Here is a 27,581-nt window from a genome sequence, read left to right on the forward strand (position 1 = left end):
CCATGGTTGCAATAAGAAGTCAGATTGTATGGAAGTCTATGAGAAAATTGCCATACATCTCAATTGATTTACTAAATTATCAAACATTTTTCTGAAGAACTAATGGTCTCAATCTTTAGATTCAAGTCTTTAAATGTATTATCTCATTTAGGGTAAAATAGGCAATAAAGAAGTGTATACTTTAGGGCGTGACAACCAGAAAGACACTCTTTAAGGAGTCTGCAGTTTATTATTTTCAGGGTAATTAGACATTTTCTAGTTTGTTTTACAATCCAAAATTAGCATCCCAATTTAAAATGAATTGCGGATTCACCTCCCTAATATGCCCAAGATGATGGTGACAGTCAAACAACCAATGAGTCAAAGCACAGTGACTTCGCCCACTTCTTTTTACAGTGTATTGTGTAAATACAGTTTGCCGCTGAAAATAAACCTTGACTTAATGGCCATGTTTCGCACTGGAACACACCGCGAAGACTTCAGCCGACGGCCCAAGTTGCACGTACGCACTGCGCATGCGTGAGTGGCAATAACTCTCCTTACCAGCAGGCGGCGGTAGTGTGTGTATTCGTCACTCAGAAGAAGGGCAACAACCGGAAGACAGACTGCGTGATAACCGAGAGAAGAAGAACAGACTGCGTGATATAAACAAACAACAAATAGCGTGTGCGTTCCATTTTCACTCTACAGCGAGAAGCTCACGGGGCTTTCCCGAACCTGAGTCGAGAGCTGGAGTTAAATGAAATCTCAGATTTGTCTTCTTCGTAGTTTGTTTGGGTCCCTCACTTCCGTTTCGCTTCTCATGCACTGACTCGCTAAGCTGAACAGCCAATCAGAGTGATTTATTTGTCCCGACTTTCTTTGTCCCAACATGTTGAATCGGCCGCGGGAGGTGTCAAAATATGCCGTAAAGCAACGCCGGTGCGGGACACACCAACCTGAGTAGGGCGCCGCGAATGCCCGACTGCCTCTGACTCCCAAAATCGGGTAGGTGTGTCAGGGCCTTCAGTCCTACCCCAACATTAGCATCTGTTCAACAATGGATGTGTTTCCGGGTAAATATTAGTGTTTTTAAACATGACTATTGTATACGTAGGTCACGAACGAGGCGGGTGCTGGCGCGCACACGGGCAGCAAGTCAATGCTCCAAACACTGAAGGTCAGGAGGCTGCGGTTGGCTCGGTCACCTTCGCAGAATGCCAGATTGGCCGCCTGCCGAAGGACATCTTATACAGCGAGCTGAGCGCTGGTTCCAGAGGCAGAGGACGACTGCTGCGCTTCAAGGATGTCGTAAAACGTGACACGAAGGCCCTGGACATTGCGACGGACAACTGGGAGAGGCTGGCGGAGGACTGGACGAAGTGGCGCCAGCAGCTGCGCGAAGGTGGTGACAGACTTGACAAAGACTGGATTCGTGGACTTGCTCAAAACGTGGACATACTGTATCTCTCTGATTGCACTGTACGACCCTCTGTAGATTTTCTGCCAATAAAAAAGTACCTGCTGATATAAACTGACCGAAAACACTGCTATTTGCTGAATGATAGTAATGAATTTCTTCACACAACATTATAAAAACGGACTTTGTGCAGAGTTTACACATTTGATCTGTGGTGCAATTCCTACTTGTTGCCAATAGAGGTCTGTAACATGTGATGGTAACCCTCCTCCATCATTCACCTGCACTGCGGCACAGCAGCCTTTATTTTATATTAGTGTGACTATCATCTTTTACAAAACAGAGATACAGCTCCTCTCTCCATGTTCATGTATTGGCTTCTCAGTTACAGCCTTTCTTCTGACGGTGTGTCGGTGGAGTGTGTGTGGTTTTGTCTGCTTATTTTGAGCTGCGTTGCTTCAGTGATTGGCTAATGGTCACACAAGCCAACAAATCGTTATGACATCATAAAGCGGACAAAATCTGATCAGCTCATTTTCAGACAGGTTTCAAAAAGAGAGGGGGTCTTTTTTGGAGTTTGCATAATAGGTGACCTTTAAATAGAGAACTAAAGAATTAAGAACGAATGATAGCTGATACCGATCGGAGCACTTGGTCCGATTCAATTTCCGAAAAGCAGAAAATGAAATATTTACAACACATCACCTTCTCTCTAAATCAGGGGTGTCAAACTCAATTTCATCGCGGGCCACATCAGCATTATGGTTGCACTCAAAGGGCCGGTTGTAACTTTAAGACTATATAAACATACATATATAAATATTGAATATATATAAAATAATGTAATTACTTTATTGCCTCTGCATTGGATTATTATCGGATAAGGTAATAATAACTTCATAAATAACTACGTCTGAAAGCAGAAGTCTAGGGCAAATAAGTGCAAGTCTCTTCAGTGCGTATGTCCCAAAATGATTTTAAAAGAAAAGCCAAATTCTGGAAAAAAAGTGACATTAAAAAAAAAAGGTCAAATTTAAGATGCATTGTGGGACATGTAGTTTATGGACATCGTGCATCTGTAAACCGGCATGTAACCGTATAATAAACATATTACATTCTTTCAGAGCTCTTGCGGGCCACATGAAATGAAGTCACAGGCCGGATTTGGCCCCCGGGCCTTGAGTTTGACACCCCTGATCTAAATGGATTTAGCGCTCAAAGCTCACTGAATCAAAGACAAAACGTTCTTCCTTGATAATTCATCCGCATGTTCAACGGGTGTCTGTTTTAAGAAGCGAAATGAATCCCTAAACGTGGGGGTCGACTCATCTCCACACTGACAGCATTTAACTGAATGGCACTCTCCGGTCTTAACGACATATAACGTCGGTCCTGATTGAAATTGACTTGAGGAATAACGCCCTTAGGAAATGCTTTAATGATCTGATTCCTTCACACCATCTGCTTTTCCTCAGGTCTGATCTTTGGTTAGGTTTTACTAAACTCCACGACACCACTGCCCTTGGCGAGGTAACGTACGCAAACACGTGATTATTTCCACGACTTAAATGCGTTTTGAAGTATTGCTGTGCTTCACGGTGAGCATTTGTGTTTTTAGTCTCCCTGGCATTTTGTCGAATAAACTGATATCAATGCTACACACTTTTGTTGTCGTGTTGATGACGCGCAATAGGAATAGAAAAGAATAACTTAAATATCTTGTACATTTCTACATCCGGGACCCATGGAGCTGGAAGAGCTGTGAAATAAAAAGAAAAACAGACATTAGGAATTGTTTTTTAATATCTTATATATACACACGTTACTACATGAGCTATGCAATGATGTGGTGATGCTGATGGAGACAGAATGAGAGCAAATGACTTCACTGACATGCATAATGGATCAACAGAAAACACACACACACACACACACACACACACACACACACACACACACACAACACACACACACACACACACACACCACACACACACACACACACACACACACACACACACACACACACACACACACGCACGCACACACACACGCACACACACACAGTCCTGTCTGAACACACAGAGGGACGTCTGACTGCTGCTCTGAAGGTCAGGGATATTTCATGTCACGGCATCGGTAATGAGAGCCAATAGAAACACAGCGTGGATCGATATCTGAGAAAGGTTGCGTCGGGACACTGTTTACACACACACACACACACACAACACACACACACACACACACACACACACACACACACACACACACACACCACACACACACACACACACACACACACACACACACACACACACACACACACACACACACACACACACGCACACGAATAATAATGCTTGCTTTTCCTTTCTTAGCAGGGGTGTCAAACTCAATTTCATCGCGGGCCACATTCGCATAAAGGTTTCACTCAAAGGGCCGGTTGTAACTATATAAATATATAATATATATATAATGTATTACATGATTGCCTTTGAATTGGATTTTTATCGGATAGGATAATAACTTCGTAATTAACTACGTCTGAAAGCAGAAGTCCAGGGAAAATAATTGCAAGTCTCTTCAGTGCGCATGTCACAAAACGAGATGCATTGTGGGACATGTAGTTTATGGGCAACCTGCTTCTGTAAAGTGGCATGTAACCGTATAATAAACGTATTATATTCTTTGCAAGCTCTTGCGGGGCCACAGAAAATGAAGTCGCGGGCCGGATTTGGCCCCCGGGCCTTGAATTTGACACCCCTGGCTTAAAGGGACAGTTCACCCCATTTTCTGAAATAGATGTTTCCTCTTCGGGGATATATCTACTGCTGATTTATCCTACACTCAATAACTCACACCAACACTTTATAGATTAACTATCTACACCTTTAATAATAATGTATGTTATTGTATGTTGTAGTAGGTGGGCCTCATAGTGATAATGTATATTGTTTATTCTATAGATATACACATTTCTGCTGTTGATATGTAAATATGATTTTAAAGAGATGTATTTATGCCCCCTTCTAAAGCTTATGCACTTGTTTCGCTATAGTGTATTTGCTACGAACAATTATTTAGTTTGCACACAAATACATTTACTCATGTGCGGTAGGCACTGTGTTTACTGGGCTTATCGTTCCTTCTCAATGCAGCGCCATGACACATCCCAGATTTCCACACACACACACACCTAAACACACACACACACACCTACACACACACCTACACACACACGCACTAGATTCTACCATATCTACCCACTAAGCACACGTACCGTACAGTTCCTCACCCATTCCCGCCTCTCTTTGGAACAAAAACATCATTCTCCCTCATTCTCTAATCCACTCATTCGGTGTTGTTTCTCTCCCTCCTCCTCCTCCTCCTCCTGCTCCTCCTCCTCCTCCGCCTCCTTCGCAGCCTCTTCCTCCACCTCCTCTTCCTCCTCCTGCATCTCTGCCGGCTTCATTCAGCACGATGGACGGAGGGGAAAACACAAAACAAAAAACAAACAAAAAACAAGACGACACGCTGATGAGTGTCAGTGAGCGGACAGCGAGAAGCGGAGAGGTCGATAGAGAGAAAACATTTCTATAGATCCACAGGAGAGAGAGGATGAAGGTTGATGCAAGCAGGAGAGAGCAGTGTGAAGATGGCAGTGAACGTGTTTGTGAATGACATTTTGAAGCGGGTGACATTTGGAGCGTCGAGTGGAGGATCAAAGCACACACACTTCAATGAGAGGACTCACACACACCAAAGACACACACTCTACGGCCTTGTAGCTGGATCCTATTTAGAGAAACACTACCCACATAAAATGATCTTTTCTATATCAATTATTCACCCCGTGTTCCCTTGAATTCTTGAAGACATTGATTTTCTCTCATGTGTGTGAACAGTGAACGGAAAACCAAAAAATTGAAGAAATTCTTGATCATTTGAGGTAAAAAGGTGTCGCTTTTAACAACAGCTACTCTCCTCCCTCCCAGAACTCATGCGTTCAGCTCAAAGTTCACTATTTAAAACACTTTTAACTTCCATAAGTGTGACTCTGTTAATGCAGGAGGGTTTTAAATAGTAAGAATAGTGAAAATACATTAATGAGCGAGTGCAGCTGATTAAATGAGACTTAGGCCTTGTCCTCACGTTCCCTTTCGCTGCTCTTTCTATGCATAACATTACATTTTATTTAGCTAAAGCTTTTATCCAAAGCGACTTACAATAAGTGCAATCAACCACGAGGATACAAACTCAGAGCAGCAAGAACCCTGCAAGCCATGCGTACAGAAGTTTTTTGTATAGATTCTTTGCGTTTCGGGATTTCGTCCATCTTGAAACGCCGTGTAAGCTCACTGAAAGTAAAACATTATGCTCAACGGTGAAGTTATTCAGAAACTCAGAATTGCTAATTAGGCTAGCTAAAATACATTTTTCACACGTTACATCTTAAAGGGCACCTATCATGCTATTTTTAGGCAATAGCACAGGTCTCAGATATATACAAATATATAAAAAACATGTCTATGAAGTGTTTTCTAGCCACGCCTCATATCCCTCTGTTTCACTTCCTGTTTTAAAAGCGCTGATTTGGATATAAAGCTTTAAAAATAATAAAAGGGGAGGGGTCTGAGCTCATGCGGGACCGGGCAGCTACCGTCTAAACTAAATGCTGCCGTGATGAAACGCCATATCATGGATTATCAAGGATCTGAAACAGTCTGGAGCTCAAAGGCTTTCTCTCTTGCCGGTTATACCACAAGGTGAGTTCCTTTTTACTTCCTGCTTCTTCACACACATGCTCTCCAGCACAGTTTAGCTCTGAGTGTTAGCATGCTAATGTAAACACCGACCACATTACGTCCAAAACAGTCGGGCATTGTTTCTGATAGCAACGTTTCTGATTGGCCCGTGGGTCCACATTTCAGATATTACGTCATATCGGACGCAAATCTGGATCAGCTCCGTTGTTCCCCGTTTTTAGAGATTTGGGTACGGAGGAAAAGAGAGAGGGTTTTATTTTCTGACGCTGCGTGAGTTCCCCGACGCACCGGGGACACGTGTTGATGTATAAAAGAAAGTGCATTTTGCATGATAGGTCCCCTTTAAAATAACTCTTCCACTATGTTGAGGAATTAAGGGAGGGTGTCAGAAAGCACTACAGTGGTCATTGCTAACATTTGAAAATCAGGCTAAGTTGTGTGAGGGTTTGTAAATGGATGTTTTGATAAAGTATTGCCTTAGTTTAAGTCTTATATCATCAAGACTTTTCTCAGTATTTTTTAAATCTTTGCTCGACATGCAGGCCTCATAGAAAAACAGCATTTTCTATAAGAATTCAAGACGGGGTGAATTATTGTTACACAAACGTCATTTTGTAGGTTAAGTATTCCTTCAAACATACGTGTGTGTGTGTGTGTGTGTGTGTGTGTTCCTGAAAGACAAGGACTGAGCCTCACCTTTGTTTTGTGGCTCTGCTCCGTAGCGAGTCCCGACCCGGGAGTGTGAAGCTCTTTGGAGACGACACACAGGAACTCAGCCTGGTCCTCCGTCCCGTAGCTGTACGACGAGCCGATGTTCACCATCTGTGAAGAAGAGGGAGGGGAAGAGATGCAGAGGAGAGAGAGGGACAGACGGAGAGGAGAGTGAGTGACAGCAAGCATCAGAAGCAACGGCAGAGAAAACTCAAAGCAAGAGGAAGGAAGAGAGAGACCTGAGACCAGGGGCGTCCGAACTACGACCAAATTCGTCAAATTCAAAAAGTATAATCAAATACGGCCCACAAATGAACTTGTGCTTGTCTTATATTGTACTTCTTCAATATGAATGTAAACATATATCGCACAGTAGTACTCATTTTTCAAATAAAATCAGTCAATTCAAGTTGGAAACATTTTCAAACATATCTTAGTTGATAAGGAAAAAGCCCTATGACTTATTAACAAGCTTGAAATACACCCTTCCTATTTCTCCTGATTATAATCAATCTGATGCTTCTGTTGTAAGGGCTGCCAACACTCACAAGTATACTTTCCCTACATTTGATTGATTTTGCTAACTTAACATGTCACTTGTTAGACGCTTTTATCCAAAGCAACTCACATACTCAATACTATGGGCAATCCCCACAGGAGCAATTTGGGGTGAAGTGTCTCAGGGACACAACGACATGACTGCAGTGGGGTTTGAACCTGTGCCCCCCCTGATCCGAACACCAACGCACTAGTCCACTGCGCCACACGTCTCCGAATACTGAACTTATGAGGCAGTATACCTCTAGGGCAGGGGTGTCAAACTCAAGGCCCGGGGGCCAAATCCGGCCCGCGACTTAATTTCATGTGGCCCCACAAGAGCTTGCAAAGAATATAATATGTTTATTATACGGTTACATGCCGATTTACAGAAGCACGTTGCCCATAAACTACATGTCCCACAATGCATCTCAAATTTGACTTTTTTCTCAGAATTTGACTTTTTTTCAAAATGTCACTTCTTCTTTTTTCGTCTTTTCCTTTTAAATCATTTTGTGACATTCTCACTGAAGAGACTTGCAATTATTTGCCGTAGACTTCTGCTTTCAGACGTAGTTAATTATGTAGTTATTATCCTATCCGATAGGATAATATAATACATTATTTTATATATATTAAATATTTATGTATGTATTTTTTATATAGTCTTAAAGTTACAACCGGCCCTTTGAGTGCAACCATAATGCTGATGTGGCCCGTGATGAAATTGAGTTTGACACCCCAGCTCTAGGGAGTCGCCCAGCCATCGTATATTTTTCTGTATGTGGCCCTCGGTGAAAAAAGTTTGGACACCCCTGATCTAGACTAAAGCCAGGAGAGACTTCTGGTGCTCATGCGTGATGGAGGTGGAGTGGGCGGGGCTTAAGACTGCTGTTAGACACTCGACCTTGGACTCGACAAGAAGCATGATTTACTTGTGGGGGAAACAGCACAAACACTGTGGGTCGGCTTCTGCAGGGAATCGTGGGCGAAATACGCGGTGCAGCATGCAGTGGGCGAAGCAGTGGGAAAAGAGGGTCTACGGGGGAGTTTTAGGGGTAAAAAAAGAAGCTATAATTGGAGAGGCCTTCACCTTCAAATAGATGTTACCACTGCCAGACTCCTCCCTATTACAGAGACTCAAGAAATCAATATGACTGTGGCTATTTTTTACTGCGTGTTCACACTTCAAACAGACTGTCGACAGGGAGAGTAAATGCTGTTCTGCAGCTTAAACTATTTTAGAGCGAAGCCCTTCAAAATGTTAACTCTTAAGAGTAAGCTCACATTTATTTTTCTCAACTTTTCGATTATTCACAGTCGAAAAAACGCTGAATCAATTCCCCAGAGCAGATGTCGACATATCGGAATTGCTTGTTTTCAGGGCTGCTTACTATGTTTTTTAATAGTCATCGCAATGTCAATTTAAATACAGAAAACTGCTCTGGAACATGTAACTATCATTATTAATTTGTTGGTGCCTTTTGTGTTTTCTCTTTGGCATTTTAGCAATTAAAAAAAAAATGTTCTTTATCATAATATTCTGTCAATGAAAGCCAAACAAGTCAAAGGAAAGGATTATCAAGCAAACAGTTTTCAATATCTGGTGGTCAAACCAGTTCAAGCACTTTAGAACGTTTGAATGCGTCTACAAGAGAAGTATAATACTGACTGATTAGTCTGTGGTTTATTTAATATTTACCTCACTATGTGAACGCACGGTTCGTGTTACGAAAGGTTTCTAAGTAAGGGATAGTGTGCAGCGAGGCGGTCATTACGGGGAGAAGAACACCCGACAGGCGGATCAGGAGCCCGGCGCCAAGCGGCATGAAGGGTGTTCTCCACAAGGACCAAGTCGCTGCACATTATCCCGTAAGTAACGATATGACTCCCAATATTAATTGAAATGCTTTTATAGATTTAGAAAATAGTAGGCTATTATTCATTTTAAATTATATGCATCCGCTAAGAAAAATAGTCCGTTGTTACTGAACTACGTAGCAACGGCAAGAACCGCTTCGATAGCGTTTTTGCGGACCTCTTTGATTACAGATTTGAAAACATCGTTGCTTGCTTTAAAAGTAGCACGACTCATGATGTCAAAGCTTGGAAAGTATCTAGATATCCCTGCCCTGATGCCAAAGGAACTGCACACTGAATATGTGTCTTCGTTTGATGTCTATGTCTGGACCGCTGCGTAAAAAGGAGGGTTTCTGCCCCGTTACTTCTCCGCTGTTTTCTTGTCCCAGTTCGGCCAAACGGTATACAGTTCAATCGACCGGACTTCTTTGTGCAGATGTGAGCGTCCTTAACAACGGTCAATAAGTCCTTGACAGCGGTCTGTCTGTACTGGATTAACAACGTGTCACGTGTTCTGAATTGACCAATCAGAATCGAGTATTCAACTAAGCCATGTAATAAATCTATCTCTCGACTCCTAGAGGAGGATCTTTAGATTTCTCGGGACTATCGGTGGGAAAGACTTCAGCAAACATGGACTCCAACCTAAGTCCAGCCTAAAGTCAATTCATTAATCTACACCGTGCAAATTGGTGCAATCTGGGGGTCTTTGGTAGAGTGGGAGGGGGCAAAAAAAGGGGGGTCAGGGTCAGGCCAAAGGGTCAAGTTTGAAGGTCAGCAGCAGCGTGAGTCCAACCCACAGTCCAGAGCAGTCCGGTGCGGGGCTTTCTGCAGGCGCGCACGCTGACCTGCTCAAACTTCCAGCCGTCCGACATGGTGGAGACCATCTGCGTGAGCTCCTCCTCCTGGCACTGCAACACGCGGTACACATGCTTGGGGGGCACCTGCTGCGGAGAGAGGAGGGGGGGGGGGTTAAATAAGGCAGGAGCAGGGTCTCAATTAGTGTAATTATGTACTTACTCTTTCTATTTAAAGGTCTCCTATTAAACTGCTTTTCATCAATATATCACAGGTCTCAGATATATACAGAGCCTGTCTCTGATTGGCTGAAACACCAAACAGATCATTGCAGCATTACCCATAATCCCCTCTGTTTCAGCCCTGTTTCCAAAGTGCTGATTCTCTGTCTGTTACTTTAGATGAAAACAAGGAGCCCCTCCCCACGCCCCTCTGAGAGACATTTGGTTACAAAGAACTCAATGGAGCTCTAGAGGAGATTCAGGTGATAAGGGGGGGGGGGGGGGGGGTTACCTTGTTGCTGATTGGCTAATGGCTACACAAGACAACACATCGTTATGACATCATCAAGTGGCCAAAATCTGATCAGCTCATTTTCAGACAGGTTTTTATAGAAATGGATCAAAAAGAGAGAAAATCTTTGTTCCTGAGACTTTCAGAGTCTCTTTCCACAGAGGGGACACATGTTGATGTAGAAGAGACATGAAGAAGAGGGGACACATGTTGATGTAGAAGAGACATGAAGAAGAGGGGACACATGTTGACGAAGAAGAGACATGAAGAAGAGGGAACACATGTTGATGTAGAAGAGACATGAAGAAGAGGGGACACATGTTGATGTAGAAGAGACATGAAGAAGAGGGGACACATGTTGATGTAGAAGAGACATGAAGAAGAGGGGACACATGTTGACGAAGAAGAGACATGAAGAAGAGGGAACACATGTTGATGTAGAAGAGACATGAAGAAGAGGGGACACATGTTGATGTAGAAGAGACATGAAGAAGAGGGGACACATGTTGATGTAGAAGAGACATGAAGAAGAGGGGACACATGTTGACGAAGAAGAGACATGAAGAAGAGGGAACACATGTTGATGTAGAAGAGACATGAAGAAGAGGGGACACATGTTGATGTAGAAGAGACATGAAGAAGAGGGGACACATGCTGATGTAGAAGAGACACGAAGAAGAGGGGACACATGTTGATGTAGAAGACACATGAAGAAGAGGGGACACATGTTGATGTAGAAGAGACACGAAGAAGAGGGGACACATGTTGATGTAGAAGAGACATGAAGAAGAGGGGACACATGTTGATGTAGAAGAGACATGAAGAAGAGGGGACACATGTTGATGTAGAAGACACATGAAGAAGAGGGGACACATGTTGATGTAGAAGACACATGAAGAAGAGGGGACACATGTTGATGTAGAAGAGACATGAAGAAGAGGGGACACATGTTGATGTAGAAGAGACATGAAGAAGAGGGGACACATGTTGATGTAGAGGAGACATGAAGAAGAGGGGACACATGTTGATGTAGAAGAGACATGGAGAATATTTTAAATATATAAATATTCTTTTTTTTGTTTTATTGCACATTTTAACTTTAACTTTTTGAGTTCATATCAATATATGTATTCTATATTATTTTATTGCACATTTTTAATTAACTTTTAACAATATTTATAGTAAATGTAATATTTTAATTAATATAAAAATTAAACAACTGTCACAAAAACGCGTTAACTGCCGAATAAATTCAATATTCTCATCCTAATCCAAATGTATATGCCTTGATAAAACCTTTGCATTATGACAAAGCTAGCAGCTACACAACCAGCCCTTTCTTCCATATGCCTGCAGCATATTCAACCCGAGGCGACCGGCCGCAGAGTCCATTGGAGCTGAATGCATGAATGATGGCGTGAGAGGCGAAGGGGTTATATAAGAGTGAGAGAAATCATCCTGAGAAGAGAAAAGAGTCTGATGGACAGCAGGGGGGGGGGGGGGGCACCAACAAAGAGACACCTACTGGAAGGCCCTGCACTCAGACCACCGTGTGTGTGTGTGTGTGTGTGTGTGTGTGTGTGTGTGTGTGTGTGTGTGTGTGTGTGTCCGGGTATATGCAGGAATCCTGAAGTCAAATGTAATCCCTTTTAAGACCCTTTCCATACATTTTAAGACCTCATCGCCACTTGGAGTTTTAACCGGTTACCTTGGCGACACACTTCACCTCACATTGACTATATACAGTATTGATCGTCCTTCCTCCTTCTCTTCCAACCATTTGGACGCAGACTTGCATTTCCCCAAAACGATGTTGCTTAGCAACCGGCGTAAACGGACCTTCGCGCTATCAAGCAGTGAGCGTGCGACGTCCTGTTCAGATGACGTCTAACCCAACGGGATGCCATCAATAAACTCCACAGAATCACACTACACACCTACGCCGTCGCCATGACTACATTCAGGCAGACTGTGGAACACAACCTCTTTGGACAATTGATACTTATTGAAAACAAGCTACAAGATGTAACACCTTGGAAAATGCCATTTAATACTTTTTAATAGCCTTCATTTTCGCTAAATTGACACATTGACAGGAGGTGTTTACCTGCGTGGACTTGGAGTCTCTCTCCAGGATCCTCTCCTTGATCAGTTTGATGAGCGGCGTGATGTTGTAAAACTCAGCCTCCTCCAGGACGCCTTCAAACAAAAACACAACAAGGATCAGTTCCAAATACTGAGGACAAGAGGCTCCAAATACTGAGGACAAGAGGCTCCAAATACTGAGGACAAGAGGCTCTAACTACTGAGGACAAGCAGCTCTAAATACTGAGGACAAGAGGCTCTAAATACTGATGACAAGAGGCTCTAAATACTGAGGACAAGAGGCTCTAAATACTGAGGACAAGAGGCTCCAAATACTGAGGACAAGAGGCTCCAAATACTGAGGACAAGAGGCTCCAAATACTGAGGGCAAGAGGCTCCAAATACTGAGGACAAGAGGCTCTAAATACTGAGGACAAGAGGCTCTAAATACTGAGGACAAGAGGCTCTAAATACTGAGGACAAGAGGCTCCAAATACTGAGGACAAGAGGCTCTAAATACTGAGGACAAGAGGCTCCAAATACTGAGGACAAGAGGCTCAAAATACTGAGGACAAGAGGCTCAAAATACTGAGGACAAGAGGCTCCAAATACTGAGGACAAGAGGCTCTAAATACTGAAGACAAGAGGCTCTAAATACTGAAGACAAGAGGCTCTAAATACTGAGGACAAGAGGCTCTAAATACTGAGGACAAGAGGCTCTAAATACTGAGGACAAGAGGCTCCAAATACTGAGGACAAGAGGCTCTAAATACTGAGGACAAGAGGCTCTAAATACTGAGGACAAGAGGCTCCAAATACTGAGGACAAGCGGCTCTAAATACTGAAGACAAGAGGCTCTAAATACTGAGGACAAGCGGCTCTAAATACTGAGGACAAGCGGCTCTAAATACTGAGGACAAGAAGCTCTAAATACTGAGGACAAGAAGCTCTAAATACTGAGGACAAGAGGCTCTAAATACTGAGGACAAGAGGCTCTAAATACTGAGGACAAGAGGCTCTAAATACTGAGGACAAGATGCTCTAAATACTGAGAACAAGGAGCTCTAAATACTGAGGACAAGAGGCTCTAAATACTGAGGACAAGAGGCTCTAAATAATGAGGACAAGATGCTCTAAATACTGAGAACAAGAAGCTCTAAATACTGAGGACAAGAGGCTCTAAATACTGAGGACAAGAGGCTCTAAATACTGAGGACAAGAGGGTCTAAATACTGAGGACAAGCGGCTCTAAATACTGAGAACAAGAGGCTCCAAATACTGAGGACAAAAGGCTCTAAATACTGAGGACAAGCGGGTCTAAATACTGAGGACAAGCGGCTCTAAATACTGAGGACAAGCGGCTCTAAATACTGAGGACAAGCGGCTCCAAATACTGAGGACAAGAGGCTCCAAATACTGAGGACAAGAGGCTCTAAATACTGAGGACAAGAGGCTCTCTAAATACTGAGGACAAGAGGCTCTAAATACTGAGGACAAGAGGCTCTAAATACTGAGGACAAGAGGCTCTATATACTGAGTTAAATATATAAAATCCAGTTTATTTACAAACAGCATCAATCATGTCCATTTGAGCAGATGTTCAACTACATATTAATGAATTATTAATTATACACAAGAGGGTGTGATATTTTCTCTGTTTATCTGCTCTACTTTTTTCTATCTGTCTTTAGCCAGGGTGTATGCAGGAATCCTGAAGTCAATGTCAAATCTTTTAAGACCTTTTTTAAGACACTTTACACACATTTTAAGACCTCATCGCCACTTGGAGTTCTAACCGGTTACCTTGGCGACACACTTTACCTCATATTGACTATATACAGTATTGATTGTCCTTCCTCCTTATCTTCCAACCATTTGGACGCAGACTTGCATTTCCCCATAACGATGTTGCTTAGCAACCGGCGTAAACGGACCTTCGCGCGCTATCAAGCCGTGAGTGTGCGATGTCCTGTTCAGATGACGTCAAACCCAACGGGATGCCATCAATAAACTACTCAGAATCACACTACACACCTACGCCATGACTACATTCAGGCAGACTGTGGAATACAACAATTCATATACTTATTGAAAACAAGCTACAACATGTCATACCTTGGAAAATGCCGTTTAATACTTTTTAATAGCCTTCATTTTCGCTAACTTGATTTATCAACTTGTAATACTTTTTAAGACCCCCCCCCCTGCGGACACCCTGTTAGCCCACCTTAAGCTACTATTACAAACATGTATCCATTATTTTTAGCCTTGTTTAAGCAAAATAATGTACAGTGTTTCTGTTATTTTATAGCAAGCAACAATTACAAGATACAATATTTAGTTATCTGTATATGGTATATTTTCACATTTAGGAAACTAGAAACTAAGGACTGCTCGGGGGGAAATGACATCACATGAAGGCAGTATGGAGGTACACAGTATTTTTTAAGCCATTTCATTATTTCCACTTGCCCAACATTTAAAATAAACTCAGACTCAAAACATGTCGGACCTTCTTCAGCGAGCTCCTTGTTGTAGACCAGTTTTCCGTGCCGCAGGTAGTTCAGGATTGGACCGAAGTAGGTCGGATCTCTGTCGATCACATAGGCTCCCGAATCGTCCTGAAACAGAAAAAAAAAAACTTCCATTAAACCATTATAACTTATGGAAAATGTAACCGTGTAACCCTCACCTCCTCATCTGAAGCGCAAATGCAGCGCACTATTATGAGCTTATGCGGCACAATTAGTGTAAGCGCGCCACAGTTTATCCGTTTAGTCCACTAGCACCCCCCGCGACACAGATTGGGCAGGGGCGGCCCTGTAGGTAGCTCATGTGGGCTTGGTCAAATTAAAAGTAGCTCCCAAGCTGAAAAAGTGTGTATTTACTTTACTATTATTAATATATTTTTTATAATTATCTTATTTGTTTCCTTATTTTAACTTATAACTGTTTTACTTTATTTTTTGCTTTATTTTATTTAATATTCTGTTTAACCATATTATTATTTGTCATTTGAATAAAAGTCCTATGTCCGGATATGTCTTGATTTGTAAAAATGAAAATTACCAGTTAAAAAAACATTACAACTTGTCACAAACGAGCCGAGGACCAAAATGCAGAACACGGGAAACCAGGGATAGTCGGTAACCAGCTTTATTGAAGGCAATAGGCTGGTAGGAGACAACACGGCAGATTGTAGGCAAAGGGCTGGTCGGGGACAGGCGAGGGTTCCAGGAGAAAGCAGGACGGGAGGCGCAGGTACAGACCGGGTCAGGGAGCAGGCAAGGCAGGCAGGGTCGAAACCGGGAGAGCAATCTGAAGGGTAATGCGGGAAAGACTGGCATGCTGCAAAGTACGACCTGGCACTGAGGTGAAAGCGAAGTGGGCCTAAATACTAATGGAGCTGATGGGTGTGACAGAGTGAGAGAGAGACAGGGTGTGACTCCCAGGTGACTAAGGAATGTTAATGCAGAAAATAGGTGAGCGAGAAAGCAGACTGTGACACAACTCAACAAACTGCAGGTGTTTACGTTCCTGCAGAAAGCCTTTTTCCATGTTTGTCTACTGACCTTAACTCGGGTGGTGCAACGTGTCTGTTACTTTCTACATTGCTCAGAAAACTTTTTTTGTGTTCATATGTTAAGTGTAAACATAGGATGTTGCTACTACTATTTTGAGCGCATTAAGGGGCCTCTTGAGCAATATTTGTGTAGTATTTTTGGCCCCAAAGCTCCCTGTCTGGAGAGTAACATCCTGGTTGTCTTTTTTATTTAATCTCACATAACAACAAGCTAATAAGACATTGCTATTTGACCCTCGTATCACAGCAGCAGGACACAGATTCCACTGCTTCCTGGCTCTCCAGAGTAGATGGCTTATGTCATGAGCACTGCCCTTTAAAGACACACACACACACACACACACACACACACACACACACACACACACACACACACACACACACACACACACACACACACACACACACACACACACACACACACACACACACACACACACACACACACACACACACACACACACACACACACACACACACACACACACAGCTCTCTCTCGTGATGATCGCTTGAAGCACTGCCCTTTAAAGAGTCAAATTCACAAAAGAGCCACTGCTGAAATATCCATACAACAACATGCAGGCCTCGAGGAGATTAAAGTAGAAGGATGGAGGAGGGAACGTATTGAAGAGGACTCATGTGTCACTAACATAGGTTCAACAGTCTAGAGAGCATTGGTCGAGAGAAGCAAAAAGGAACACAGTGTAGTTGGTTCTTATGGTGAGTAAAAATTCTAGACAGATACGTTTGAGAATCCACAAAGCCCTTAAACTTCAGCGTGATAAAGTAAACCTGCTTTATTCTGATTATTTGTATGGTTTGTTGAATGAAAACAACCTTAGCCGCAGCATCCTGCACAGACGCATTTTATAGCGGCTCTTTACTCAAAGCACCACTCAGCCTCGCTGTATGTGATGACCGTTGATTATTTGATTGTAACCCAAAAGGCAACATTTAAATACCAACATGCTGCAAATGTTTTCCTGCTCCAGCTTTTGGTTTGTTACTAATGTTGAAAAAAGGGAATTTCCGTTTATTCAAATCTTGTTTATTTGGAAAGGTGTTCGTATCAGCTGCTGACATCGGTTCCAGGTAGGGCTGCTCAATTAATCGTATTTTAATCGCAATTACGATTATGGCTTGAAACGATTACGAAAACAACGTAATTGAAATAAAACAATTTTTTTTTTATTATTACTTTTTTTTTTTTTTATATTGGATTTTCAGTTGAATGATAAAGTTCACGGTAATCAACTGTTAAAAAGCTACTTTTCACATTTTTTTTCTCCAATAAATTGATGTTTTCAAAGTAAATGGATAATCGTTTTTAATAATCGTCATATCAATTATTGACCCAAATAATCGAGATTATGATTTTGCCATAATCGAGCAGCCCTAGTTCCAGGTTAACACAAAGTTGGACTGTAAACAAAGGAGTGTACAGTTTAGATATAACGGTATGTTGTTACTAATACTAGATTATAAGAGGCTGCAGGTTTGATTTGGATGCGCTGTTTCCTCCTCAGTTTTGCGGCTGTATCGAAGAATTTCTCTTTTGAATTTGCTCTACCTACTCAAACATATTGTCAAGCTTTGTGGCTTCTTGGATTTAATCATCCATAAATAAAAAACGCGCATCTTGCTTACTTACTTCTCGTGCTTTACGAGTTGCTGCTACATGTAATTATAGCGTAGTTGACTCTCGTGAAAAACGCTTTGTCTACTAGACCTGGAGAAAAATGGCCAACAGACTAGACACAGGGGCCGTTTCTCAATGTCGAGGAAGGCTGCTCCAGAGACACTATTTCACGTCATCGAGTGCCGCCGAAGGACTGCTCCAATGTCCAGCATACTTGGAATTCTACCGAGGCCGACGTCCTTCGTAGCGAGACATTTCCAGGCTGCACATGTGTAGAATCTGCGGTCTTAAAATCCCCACAATGCTTTGCGCACGCACGGACCAATTTCCAAATCTTTGGCGGAAATCGCGCTCCATTTAAGGCGGGGCCTCTCATATGACGCACACCTGTTCCACAATTCTTCGTTTTCCGAGGCTAGGAAGGATTCTTGCCTCGCTTCTGAAGCAACTGACAGGTACATGTGCTACCAAGCAAGCGTCCTCGACATTGAGAAACACATCAGCAATAACCTGAATTTGACCTCAATTCAACCATGAAATGCAAGAAGCACAAAGAAAAACACACTAAGTTAATATTACTTATTTACACACACATCTTTCTCCAATTATGCATACATACATTTGAAAAGGAATGCCTGGTTTATGAAATTATTGAAATAGCATCTTGTAATCAAATCAGAATAAAAATACTTGACTTATCCCGGGCAAAGTTGGATTTGTTGCTCCAGTTTAGAATGAAATGAATAAAAGATATATGAAAAAAGGACTAAAATATGGAGTTAAAGTAAGAATGTGCAGTAAAACGCTCGTACAGTGACTACCTGATAACATTCTACTTTGTATTAAATCTCTTGTTTGAAACTAGCTAGTATTTAATTGATTCGGCAGCGCATCATTATCTACCCCTTCATCTATTCAGTGTGAGAAGAAGTTTTTAGAGAGTACTCGTCCATGGACAAGTGAGTTTGGAAATGTACTGTCCACTTGTCCAGAATGGACAAAAATTGGGGCCACTGGAATCTTCTTCTTCGCCATCGTATTTTACATTTCCCCACGGTTTTACGACACCGCTAACGTAAGTGAGCGGTAAGATTTGACTGCATCACACATAGGGTTGGGTATCGTTTGGATTTTAACGATTCCGGTTCTGCTTTTCGATTCCGGTTATTTTCGGTTCTCGATTCCGGATCTTTGAGAGGGTAAAAATAAGTCCCATGACAAACTGGGAGAAAAATATATTTATGAAAACATTAAGTCAAATCTGTATTCCTATTTACAAATCACTTCATACTGTTGAATTTCTTACGGTTATTGAATACAATTATATAAAAATAATCTCTGCATTGTTTAGTTAGTTCTAAGTGGTGCAGTTTGAGAATGTACGATTGGCCCAGTCTCCTCTGATGTTACACTGCAGCCTGCCTGTGAGACAGAGTCCAACCACACATGTCCAACACATAGGACATAACCTAATAATAATAATAATACATTAGATGTATAGCCTATAGGCCTAGCGCTTCTCTACAACTCAAAGACGCTTGCACGCTTACACATGTCCTGCAACACACATGCTGCAGCTGCTCACTGTTTGTAAAAGTAAATAAATAGTATTTTCATTTCCATAATGTACTTTCTATACCCTGCTTCATAAACAATACTGACATCCCTGTGCTTCTCGGAGTCTGGGGGTCCGGGGATGTGAGGACAGCGCGAGGACAGCTGCTTCACTTCATAATTAATATAAGCTGAAACTCATCGTCTCTACAGTGAGACAGAGAGTAAGAAACCCCAAATAAACCCGCAGTAAGTCAGTCAGACAGAATCAGGAGAGTGGAGTCTGCGAGCAGCCTGAAGAAGTCCATTTCTGAATGATAGATGGTGCTGCTGTCGAGCCAATTTGATCCCCGACACTCATCTCTCCACGTCCAATCTTTGCTGACGTAGCGTGACGGCAGCTTCTGATGTGACACTGACGTACGGAAAGGGCCGGATCCTGCCTGTAAAGCGGGATGGAGCATGTGCTATGCAGCTAAATCAGGGATTAAGGGAGGGAGAAGACAGGAAGAGGGAGAGGCCTGCGGGAATGAACAACAGGAAGACAAATACGATAGAAGGAAAAGAATGACACAAAGGTCTGTGGTGGAAAATCTGCAATAAACGATATTAGTTTGGTTTCTTGCAGTATGAAGTGTGTGTTGCACTGTAGGAGGAGCTCATATTATCAATGTCAAAACTACGCTGTAGCTCTTCTACATTTAACAACGAGCCTTCGAAATCTTGACATTATTTTATATATAGGCTTCAAATAGCATTCTGTTCTCTTAAAGGGCCCATGTCATGCTTTTCCGGTTATTACCCGTCCCCGTGTGCTAGGAAGGTTGTTCTGCATGTAAACGGTCTGCAGTCACAAACCCTCAAAGTGCACCCTGTAGCGAGTAGAACTCTAACTCAGAGAAGACCTGTCTGCTGCCCCAGAACGCCTCGGTGGGGATTTCTCTTCTTCCATTGTTTGCTTCCTGGGTTCTGTGACGTGTGAACTCCCAGATCAACAACAAATGACCGGATTGGCCCAAATGGACCAATCCGTGGAGCCCCTCCCACAGGGGCAGGAGCTCCAACAAGCCGTGTAGGACAGAGAGTGAATACACAGACTATACAGAGATGCTGTGAGAAACCAATGTGAGTTTGGAACATTGAACAATATACATTTATTCTCGTAGAGCTCAACAATGGAACTATGATCAGTAGAAATGGCCACGGGACCTTTAAACTCATAATTTCCATTACACATCCCGTCAGAAGTGACTGGTACAAAGACAAAGAGGCATAGAAAGACACTGCCATAGAGACGGGGGATGATTCGATATGAAGACGCAGCCTGCAGCACTACGATGAAGGACTGTGTGTGTGTGTGTGTGTGTGTGTGTGTGTGTGTGTGTGTGTGTGTGTGTGTGTGTGTGTGTGTGTGCGTGTGCGTGTGTGTGGGCTGCGGCGGAGGACAGACCGACGCCTCCCTGACGTGACTTGACTTGACAGAGAGAGGAAAATCTGCCCGGATGTGTCATCGCTGCAGTTTCTCCGTCTCTCTCACACACACACAGAATCAGTATTGTTATTCGTGACGACAAAACACTCCTTCCTCCCTCTCAGGGTGATACTTTGGGTTGTTGTGAGGACACTAGTTAGTAGTTTACGGAGCATTTGTTCAGGGAAATAAGATGCGACACCACAACATGTCCCTGCAGAGGTAATCTATCACCAAAAGACGAAAACAAACAAACACACACACACACACACACATTCTGCTGCTTGTTTGAGCATGTGCAAACTGAATTAAACTTAATAAAGTACCATTGCTTCAGGGTTGAGCGCCTCAACCAGTGAAGGTGCCCATGTCGGCCAAAAAAGTCCTCACTTATCCATTTGTATTTGAGTTATCCGATCAGAGATAAGTGTGAAAGTGTTATAATTAGCGTGTGATTTCTTGAGTCATGCTCTAAACTAAATGTTTTTATGAGGTCCCAGCGACCTTTGATAATCTAATCTAATTTATGTTAACATTTGTGTTAATTATGAAGAAATTCAAGACCTGAAATCTGCTGTTACCATCATGGATGTCATTTATCACTGACTGGCAGATCAGTAAATACAAAAAAGTAGGGCAGTCGATCAATTCTCCGCACGATTAAAAATGGCACCGACTCATGTATTCAATACCCTTGTTTTACACTTACTGTACATCTCTGGCATGAAAACCAATCCGATACAAAAATAAAGGATTTAGTTTAATATTTAAAAGCCTAAAGTGTTTTTAAAAGGAGGTAAGTTAAAGTTTGTACTCTATTTTATATTTTATTTTTTGATTTCTTATTATTATTACAATTATTTGTCTTTTATTATCTCAAAGCGTATCAGTATCCCTTGTTGTGAAGCACTTCGAGATTTGTCTTGGCAGATGAGAAGCGCTATATAAATTAAATATATTATTAAGTCCATTGGTTATTAATGGGATGTTTGTGGGACACTCGCATCCCTGCCTCGTTTCAATGCATACATTGTGATTTAAATGCTTGAATAAAATACTGCTTAGCCTCAATAGAAAATGTGAAAACACACACACGTATTTGTTCTGCTGCTGTGATTCTGATCTGGAAAACGCGGATGTGTGTGTGATTTTTCTAATTAGAGGAGAGCCTAATTTACCATCTCCGGCGCCACAGATGGTCTGACTGAACCGACGCCTTCTCAGTGTTGCTGACGTTTTTCATGTAGGAGGAAACACACATATTATTTACTGTGCTTCCGCTTCGTCCTGGGTTAATGAGAACAGATTTAAAACTGAGGAAGTTTAGGACATTCTTAAAAAGGCTTGTGACAAAGTTCATCCATCCTTTCATCTGTATTGATTTATTTATGGAAGTTAATGTAAAAAATCAGCAAAACTGTGCTGATAAGGGGCATTTTAGGCAGGTAGGAAGTAGGGATGCTCCGATCGATATTCACTCTCTGCCGATCGATCGTTGCTCTCTATAAAGGCCGATCAGGAGAGCCGATCACATGACGTCAAATACATGACACTTTTCTCTGTGCGCGGCAAGGTAGGTAGGTAGGTAGGTAGGTAGGTAGGTAGGTAGGTAGGTAGGTAGGTAGGTAGGCACTATCATGTATTTTATCATGTTCGTTCTACTGAGAAAAACTTGGGGATTCTATCCCTGTAGTCTAAATAAATACGTCTAATTTCTGTTTCCTGTTGGTTGAAAGAGGACAAGTTCACACAACTCTACTTTTTATTCTAATTAAGACCTTGGCTCTGGCCTCGTGTTTACAGTTCTTTGCCAACGCCTCACCTCAAAGCACGGATAAGATGATAGAGCGAGTCGACGCATGTAAAAGAATCCATGCTGATGCTGCAAGCTGAGACATAGATGTAATGTTAGAAAACAAGAAAGAAATCTAAATATTTTAGGAGATAACCCACGTTACTAAACCTGTAACCATAACTCATTTGGGTGGGAAAATAAATTGTCACAGAAGGAATTTCAATAAACAATATTATTGTCATTTTAAGACCATTTTATGGCACTGAAATAAAAATAGTAAGGCAAAAATAAGGAAGATACACTCTTTCAAAAAGCAATGGAGGTAGGTAGGTAGGTAGGTAGGTAGGTAGGTAGGTAGGTAGGTAGGTAGGTAGGTAGGTAGGTAGGTAGGTAGGTAGGTAGGTAGGTACTATCATATATTTTATATGTGACGAAAAATAATCCTTGTTCGTAAAATTGATGGGGCTAATAACAATACATAACGCCAAAGTGATCAATGTCAGGTCCATATAACTTACTTTATGATTAGGGTAATTTACATGTATCGTATGATAAGTCAGTAGGGAATTATTTTTGAAAGCCTACACGTTACAGCATTAGGAATAGGCAATCAAATCTCATCTAGTAATCCTCTTAGTATTTCATGTGCATTGAGCCATTGGCTATCATAAATCTGAGCTAATAAGATTATAGTCTGCAAATGTCCGCCTAGTTTGGTCAGCTGACATAATCTGGCATCAAAGTATAATGTTATTGGCGTGGGACGACATGAGGGCAGATTGGAACGCTATAACGGCAGGAAGGTTAGCTGAGGTGCTGCTAATCTCATTAAAACACAGAGTCAGACAGTGTGTGTGTGTGCGTGCGTGTGTGTGTGTGTGTGGGTGGGTGTGCGTGCGTGCGTGTGTGTTTAAAAACATCCAGAAACACACCAACGCCAGCGGATTAGAGCACATAAATCAGCCGCCCTCCTGAGAGAAGACACACCGTCTGAACTGCTCCTTCACACACGCTTCAATATGCACTTCATACTTTTCCAGACCTCATTATGGAAGCAGGCTTTCGCAGAGTGATTCAATTTATTGTAGAACAAGAAGAAACATTGCAAACTCAAGACGAGATGACAGCAATTCAGAGGAAATATCTAATGTTTTACTCGTATTATTTGACTAGATTATCGTGAAGGTGGACGGAGAACATGTGCAATATGTTTATCGTGATATAGCTCAGATTTAATGTGTAGCTTTTATCAGCTTGCCTATCAAATGAAATGTATGGTTTTATGACTTTGCTAGTTTAACAACTGAGAGGAATAAACCGCACATATTTCCGGGTAAATACTAGATTCTTCCTCGAAGAACACAGATAAAGTTGCCCGGCTACATCCCTAATAAAGCCAGATTTCTGTCCATTAACTAACCGTGTGCGCCCAATCTGCTGTATCGCTCATGCTTGTGTGCGTCCACAGCTGTGTGTTCAGAGAAACTCTCATCACGAGACCGGCTGAATAAAATCTATTTACAAAACCTTCCCATGTCTAGTAGGGCTGCTCAATTAATCGTATTTTAATCGCGATTACGGTTATGGCTTGCAACGATTACGAAAACAACGTAATCGAAATAAAACGATTTTTTTTTTTTTTTTATAAATTATTTTTTCAGTTGAATTATAAAGTTCAGGGGAATCAACTGTTAAAAACATACTGTTGACATTTTTTCTCCAATAAATGGATGTTTTCAAAGTCAATGAATAATCGCATTTAATAATCCCAATTACAATTATTGACCCAAATATTTGAGATTATGATTTTTGCCATAATCGAGCAGCCCTAATTTCTAGTACTGAATTTGCTCTTGTGTCTTATATATGTAATTATCAGCATGGTGGTAAGCATTGGTTTCATTTGTCTAAAGGCTTGAATGTCAATATATGTGTGATGACCTTATCCGCGTCTTTTTGTTGTTGGTTTAAAGGTCCCATGTCATGCTTTTCCGGTTATCACCCGTCCCCTCGTGTTATGAAGGTTGTTCTGCATGTAAACGGTCTGCAGTCACAAACCCTCAAAGTGCACCCTGTAGCGAGTAAAACTGTCTGTGCTGCCCCTCACGTGTGTGCTCGGGCTGAGTTCATGCTGAGTGTCGCCGTGTCTCGCAGCAACCAGGAAACGACACCAGTAATCCAGCTCACACTGTCCGCTCCTCGAGTCTCAAAGGGCGGAGCAGCGAGCCCCGGGGGGGGGGGGGGGGGCAGGAGCTCCAACAAGCCAGAGATTACAGAGATGCTGTGAGAAACCAATGAGAGTTTGGAACATTGAACAATGTAAATCTATTCTAGTAGACCTCAACAATGGAATTATGATCAGTAGAAATGGCCGTGACGTGGGACCTTTAAAGTTTCTTGGCAGCATATTTTGCACATGCAAATCCAAGACAGATTTCTGCATGAAAATTAACTTATTTATTTTCTATTTTTGCTCCAGCATGTTTGGTTTTTAGTACACACGGGCACACATCAGGACAAAAGCACTTAAAAGAGAAAACAGATTGATTGTCAAAGCCTTTATAATAACCCAGAAACATGTCTTTCTCTCTGGTATGAAGACGATTGCAGCAATTCTGTATTCTGTGTACCATGCTAGCTAACGTTAGCAACTGGTGAACAGCGGGTCCATAGAGATACACTACGGTGCGTTCAAGCTCTGTTTAATATCAATAGTGGGCCAAGGGGAATTATAATGTAATCATGATGTGTTCAATGTATTCTTGTACAATTGGAATAAATAAAGGTGTTTGAAGGAGATGTGTTCACAGCAATACAGAGGAATCTATCACCGTTTTGACAAAAAACAGAATGCTAACGGTAACATTACATTACATGTCACTTGTTAGACCTGTGCCCCCTGATCCGAACACCAACGCACCATCCACTGCGCCACAGGTAACAGATCAGTCTATGTTGATGTGCATGGGGTTTATTGTTTTGTTCTTACCGTGGTATCCAACTGGATAGCATGAGATCTCACCGGTATTGATATCAAAACGCCTGACATCGTTACAACCGCAGTCACAACTCACAGAGGATTCAGAGCCTCAGCTGCGGCTCTGCAACGGTTTTCAGAATGACAGCAAGTGAAATATAAAATAAAAAATGAAGCCTCTCCTTGTGTCTCTCGAGAATCAAGTGTGTGTGTGTGTGTGTGTGTGTGTGTGTGTGTGTGTGTGTGTGTGTGTGTGTGTGTGTGTGTGTGTGTGTGTGTATGTGTGTGTGTGTGTGTGTGTGTGTGTGTGTGTGTGTGTGTGTGTGATAGAGATGGGGATAATAAAAGGTGAATATGGAGGATGCATGTGCGATAAGCAGCTGCTGAGAGCGAGGACAGGTGTGAAGGAAACATGGAGAGATTCAGTGTGTGTGTGTGTGTGTGTGTGTGTGTGTGTGTGTGTGTGTGTGTGTGTGTGTGTGTGTGTGTGTGTGTGTGTGTGTGTGTGTGTGTGTTAGTGTTGCACGGTGTACCGATACTTGAAAGGTACCGCGATACCCTGCCGTTAAAACGGTACGATTCCTCCGTTTCATTAGTATCGGTACTTTAAGAATGACGGGGAAAAGTACTCCCGTAAAAAACGCCGTTTAATAAGAGCCGTGTATGTTCAGCGCTCTGCTTCCACTCCCTGCAGCCGTGCCTGCAGTCCCGCTCCTCTCAAGCACGTTCTAAGTCCCTCCCCTCTCTCGTGCACGCTGCCACGCGCTAGCTGCCAGAGCATGTGAGAAAACGAGAAGCATGGCTGCAAGTGGGAGTGCAACTGCCGCTGCGCCTCGGCTTGTTGACAGAAAAGACGCCAGAAGTCTGTGAACGGGCCGTTCAGGTGTTCAGAGCAGAGCTTCCTGTCGGAGCAGCAGAGCGTGATGTGCACTGAAAAGTTTTTCTGTCGCAATATTATCGTTGAGCAAACTTAACTAGCAAACTAGCATCACTATCTGCTAACGTTAGCTTTCGTTTTCTATTAGTTTTTTTCATAGGCTATAAACGGAGGTGGTATAAGTATATATCTTGTACTTGAGTAAAAGTAGAAGTACCCAGGTGTTGTACTTGAGTTAAAGTAGAAGTACCAGAATGTAGGAACAATCCTGCAATCAAAATGTTCCTCAAATAAAAGTACAAAAGTATTATCATCAAAATATAGTTAAAGTAGCGACAGTAAAAGTAGAAGTGCTCAGGTCTTGTACTAGAAGCACCAGAGTGTAGGAATACTCTGTTACAGTAAAAGTACTGCATTCAAAATGTTCCTCAAGTAAAAGTATTAAAGTAGCGACAGTAAAAGTAGTCATTGTGCAGATTGGTCCATTTCAGAATAATATATATGATATGTTTTATAATGATTGATCATGAAAGTGTTCTCAAAGCTGGTAAATGTGCAGCTAGTTTGAATGACTTTGTATACTGCAGGGTAGCTGGTGGATTTACTCCAGGTGGAACTAAAGTCTGATTTAACACTTGATTATATTTCACATCATTCATCCAGATCTGTGAAGTAACTAAAGGGATTAAATACATGTAGTGGAGGAAAAGTACACCATTATTTCTGAACTGTAGTGGATTAGAAGTGCAAAGTAGCAAAAGAAACATTGAAATACTTAAATAAAGTACAAGTATCTCAAAATTGTACTTGAGTTTATGAATTTAGTTACTTTACACCAGTGGCTATAAAGATAGAAAGACTAAGCCTTGCACAGAGGCATGAAAATACATTTTCAAAATGCTCAACAGTGCTGCCAAAATGTTAAACTCACTGCTACACAATTAAAATAAATGCTTTTATATATATTTATATTAGATGTGACTCTTTGGCGTTTCTGTTATTATTACCTGCTGCT

The 27,581-nt window shown here is 42.0% G+C and overlaps 1 protein-coding gene across 1 annotated transcript in view; it reads right to left on the reverse strand.

The window, feature by feature from the left end:
• Positions 1–1,496: 1,496 nt before the first annotated feature.
• Positions 1,497–27,581, reverse strand: part of kctd17 (potassium channel tetramerization domain containing 17) — a 40,897-nt gene continuing 14,812 nt past the window's right edge. The window contains 6 exon segments of the mRNA XM_071206771.1: positions 1,497–3,158; positions 4,695–4,865; positions 6,862–6,987; positions 10,122–10,220; positions 12,692–12,783; positions 15,182–15,290. Of these exon segments, the coding sequence (XP_071062872.1) occupies positions 4,725–4,865; positions 6,862–6,987; positions 10,122–10,220; positions 12,692–12,783; positions 15,182–15,290 (567 nt within the window). The 3' untranslated portion in view covers positions 1,497–3,158; positions 4,695–4,724.

Source organism: Pseudochaenichthys georgianus, chromosome 19, assembly GCF_902827115.2.
Source record: "Pseudochaenichthys georgianus chromosome 19, fPseGeo1.2, whole genome shotgun sequence".
Lineage (NCBI taxonomy): Eukaryota > Metazoa > Chordata > Actinopteri > Perciformes > Channichthyidae > Pseudochaenichthys > Pseudochaenichthys georgianus.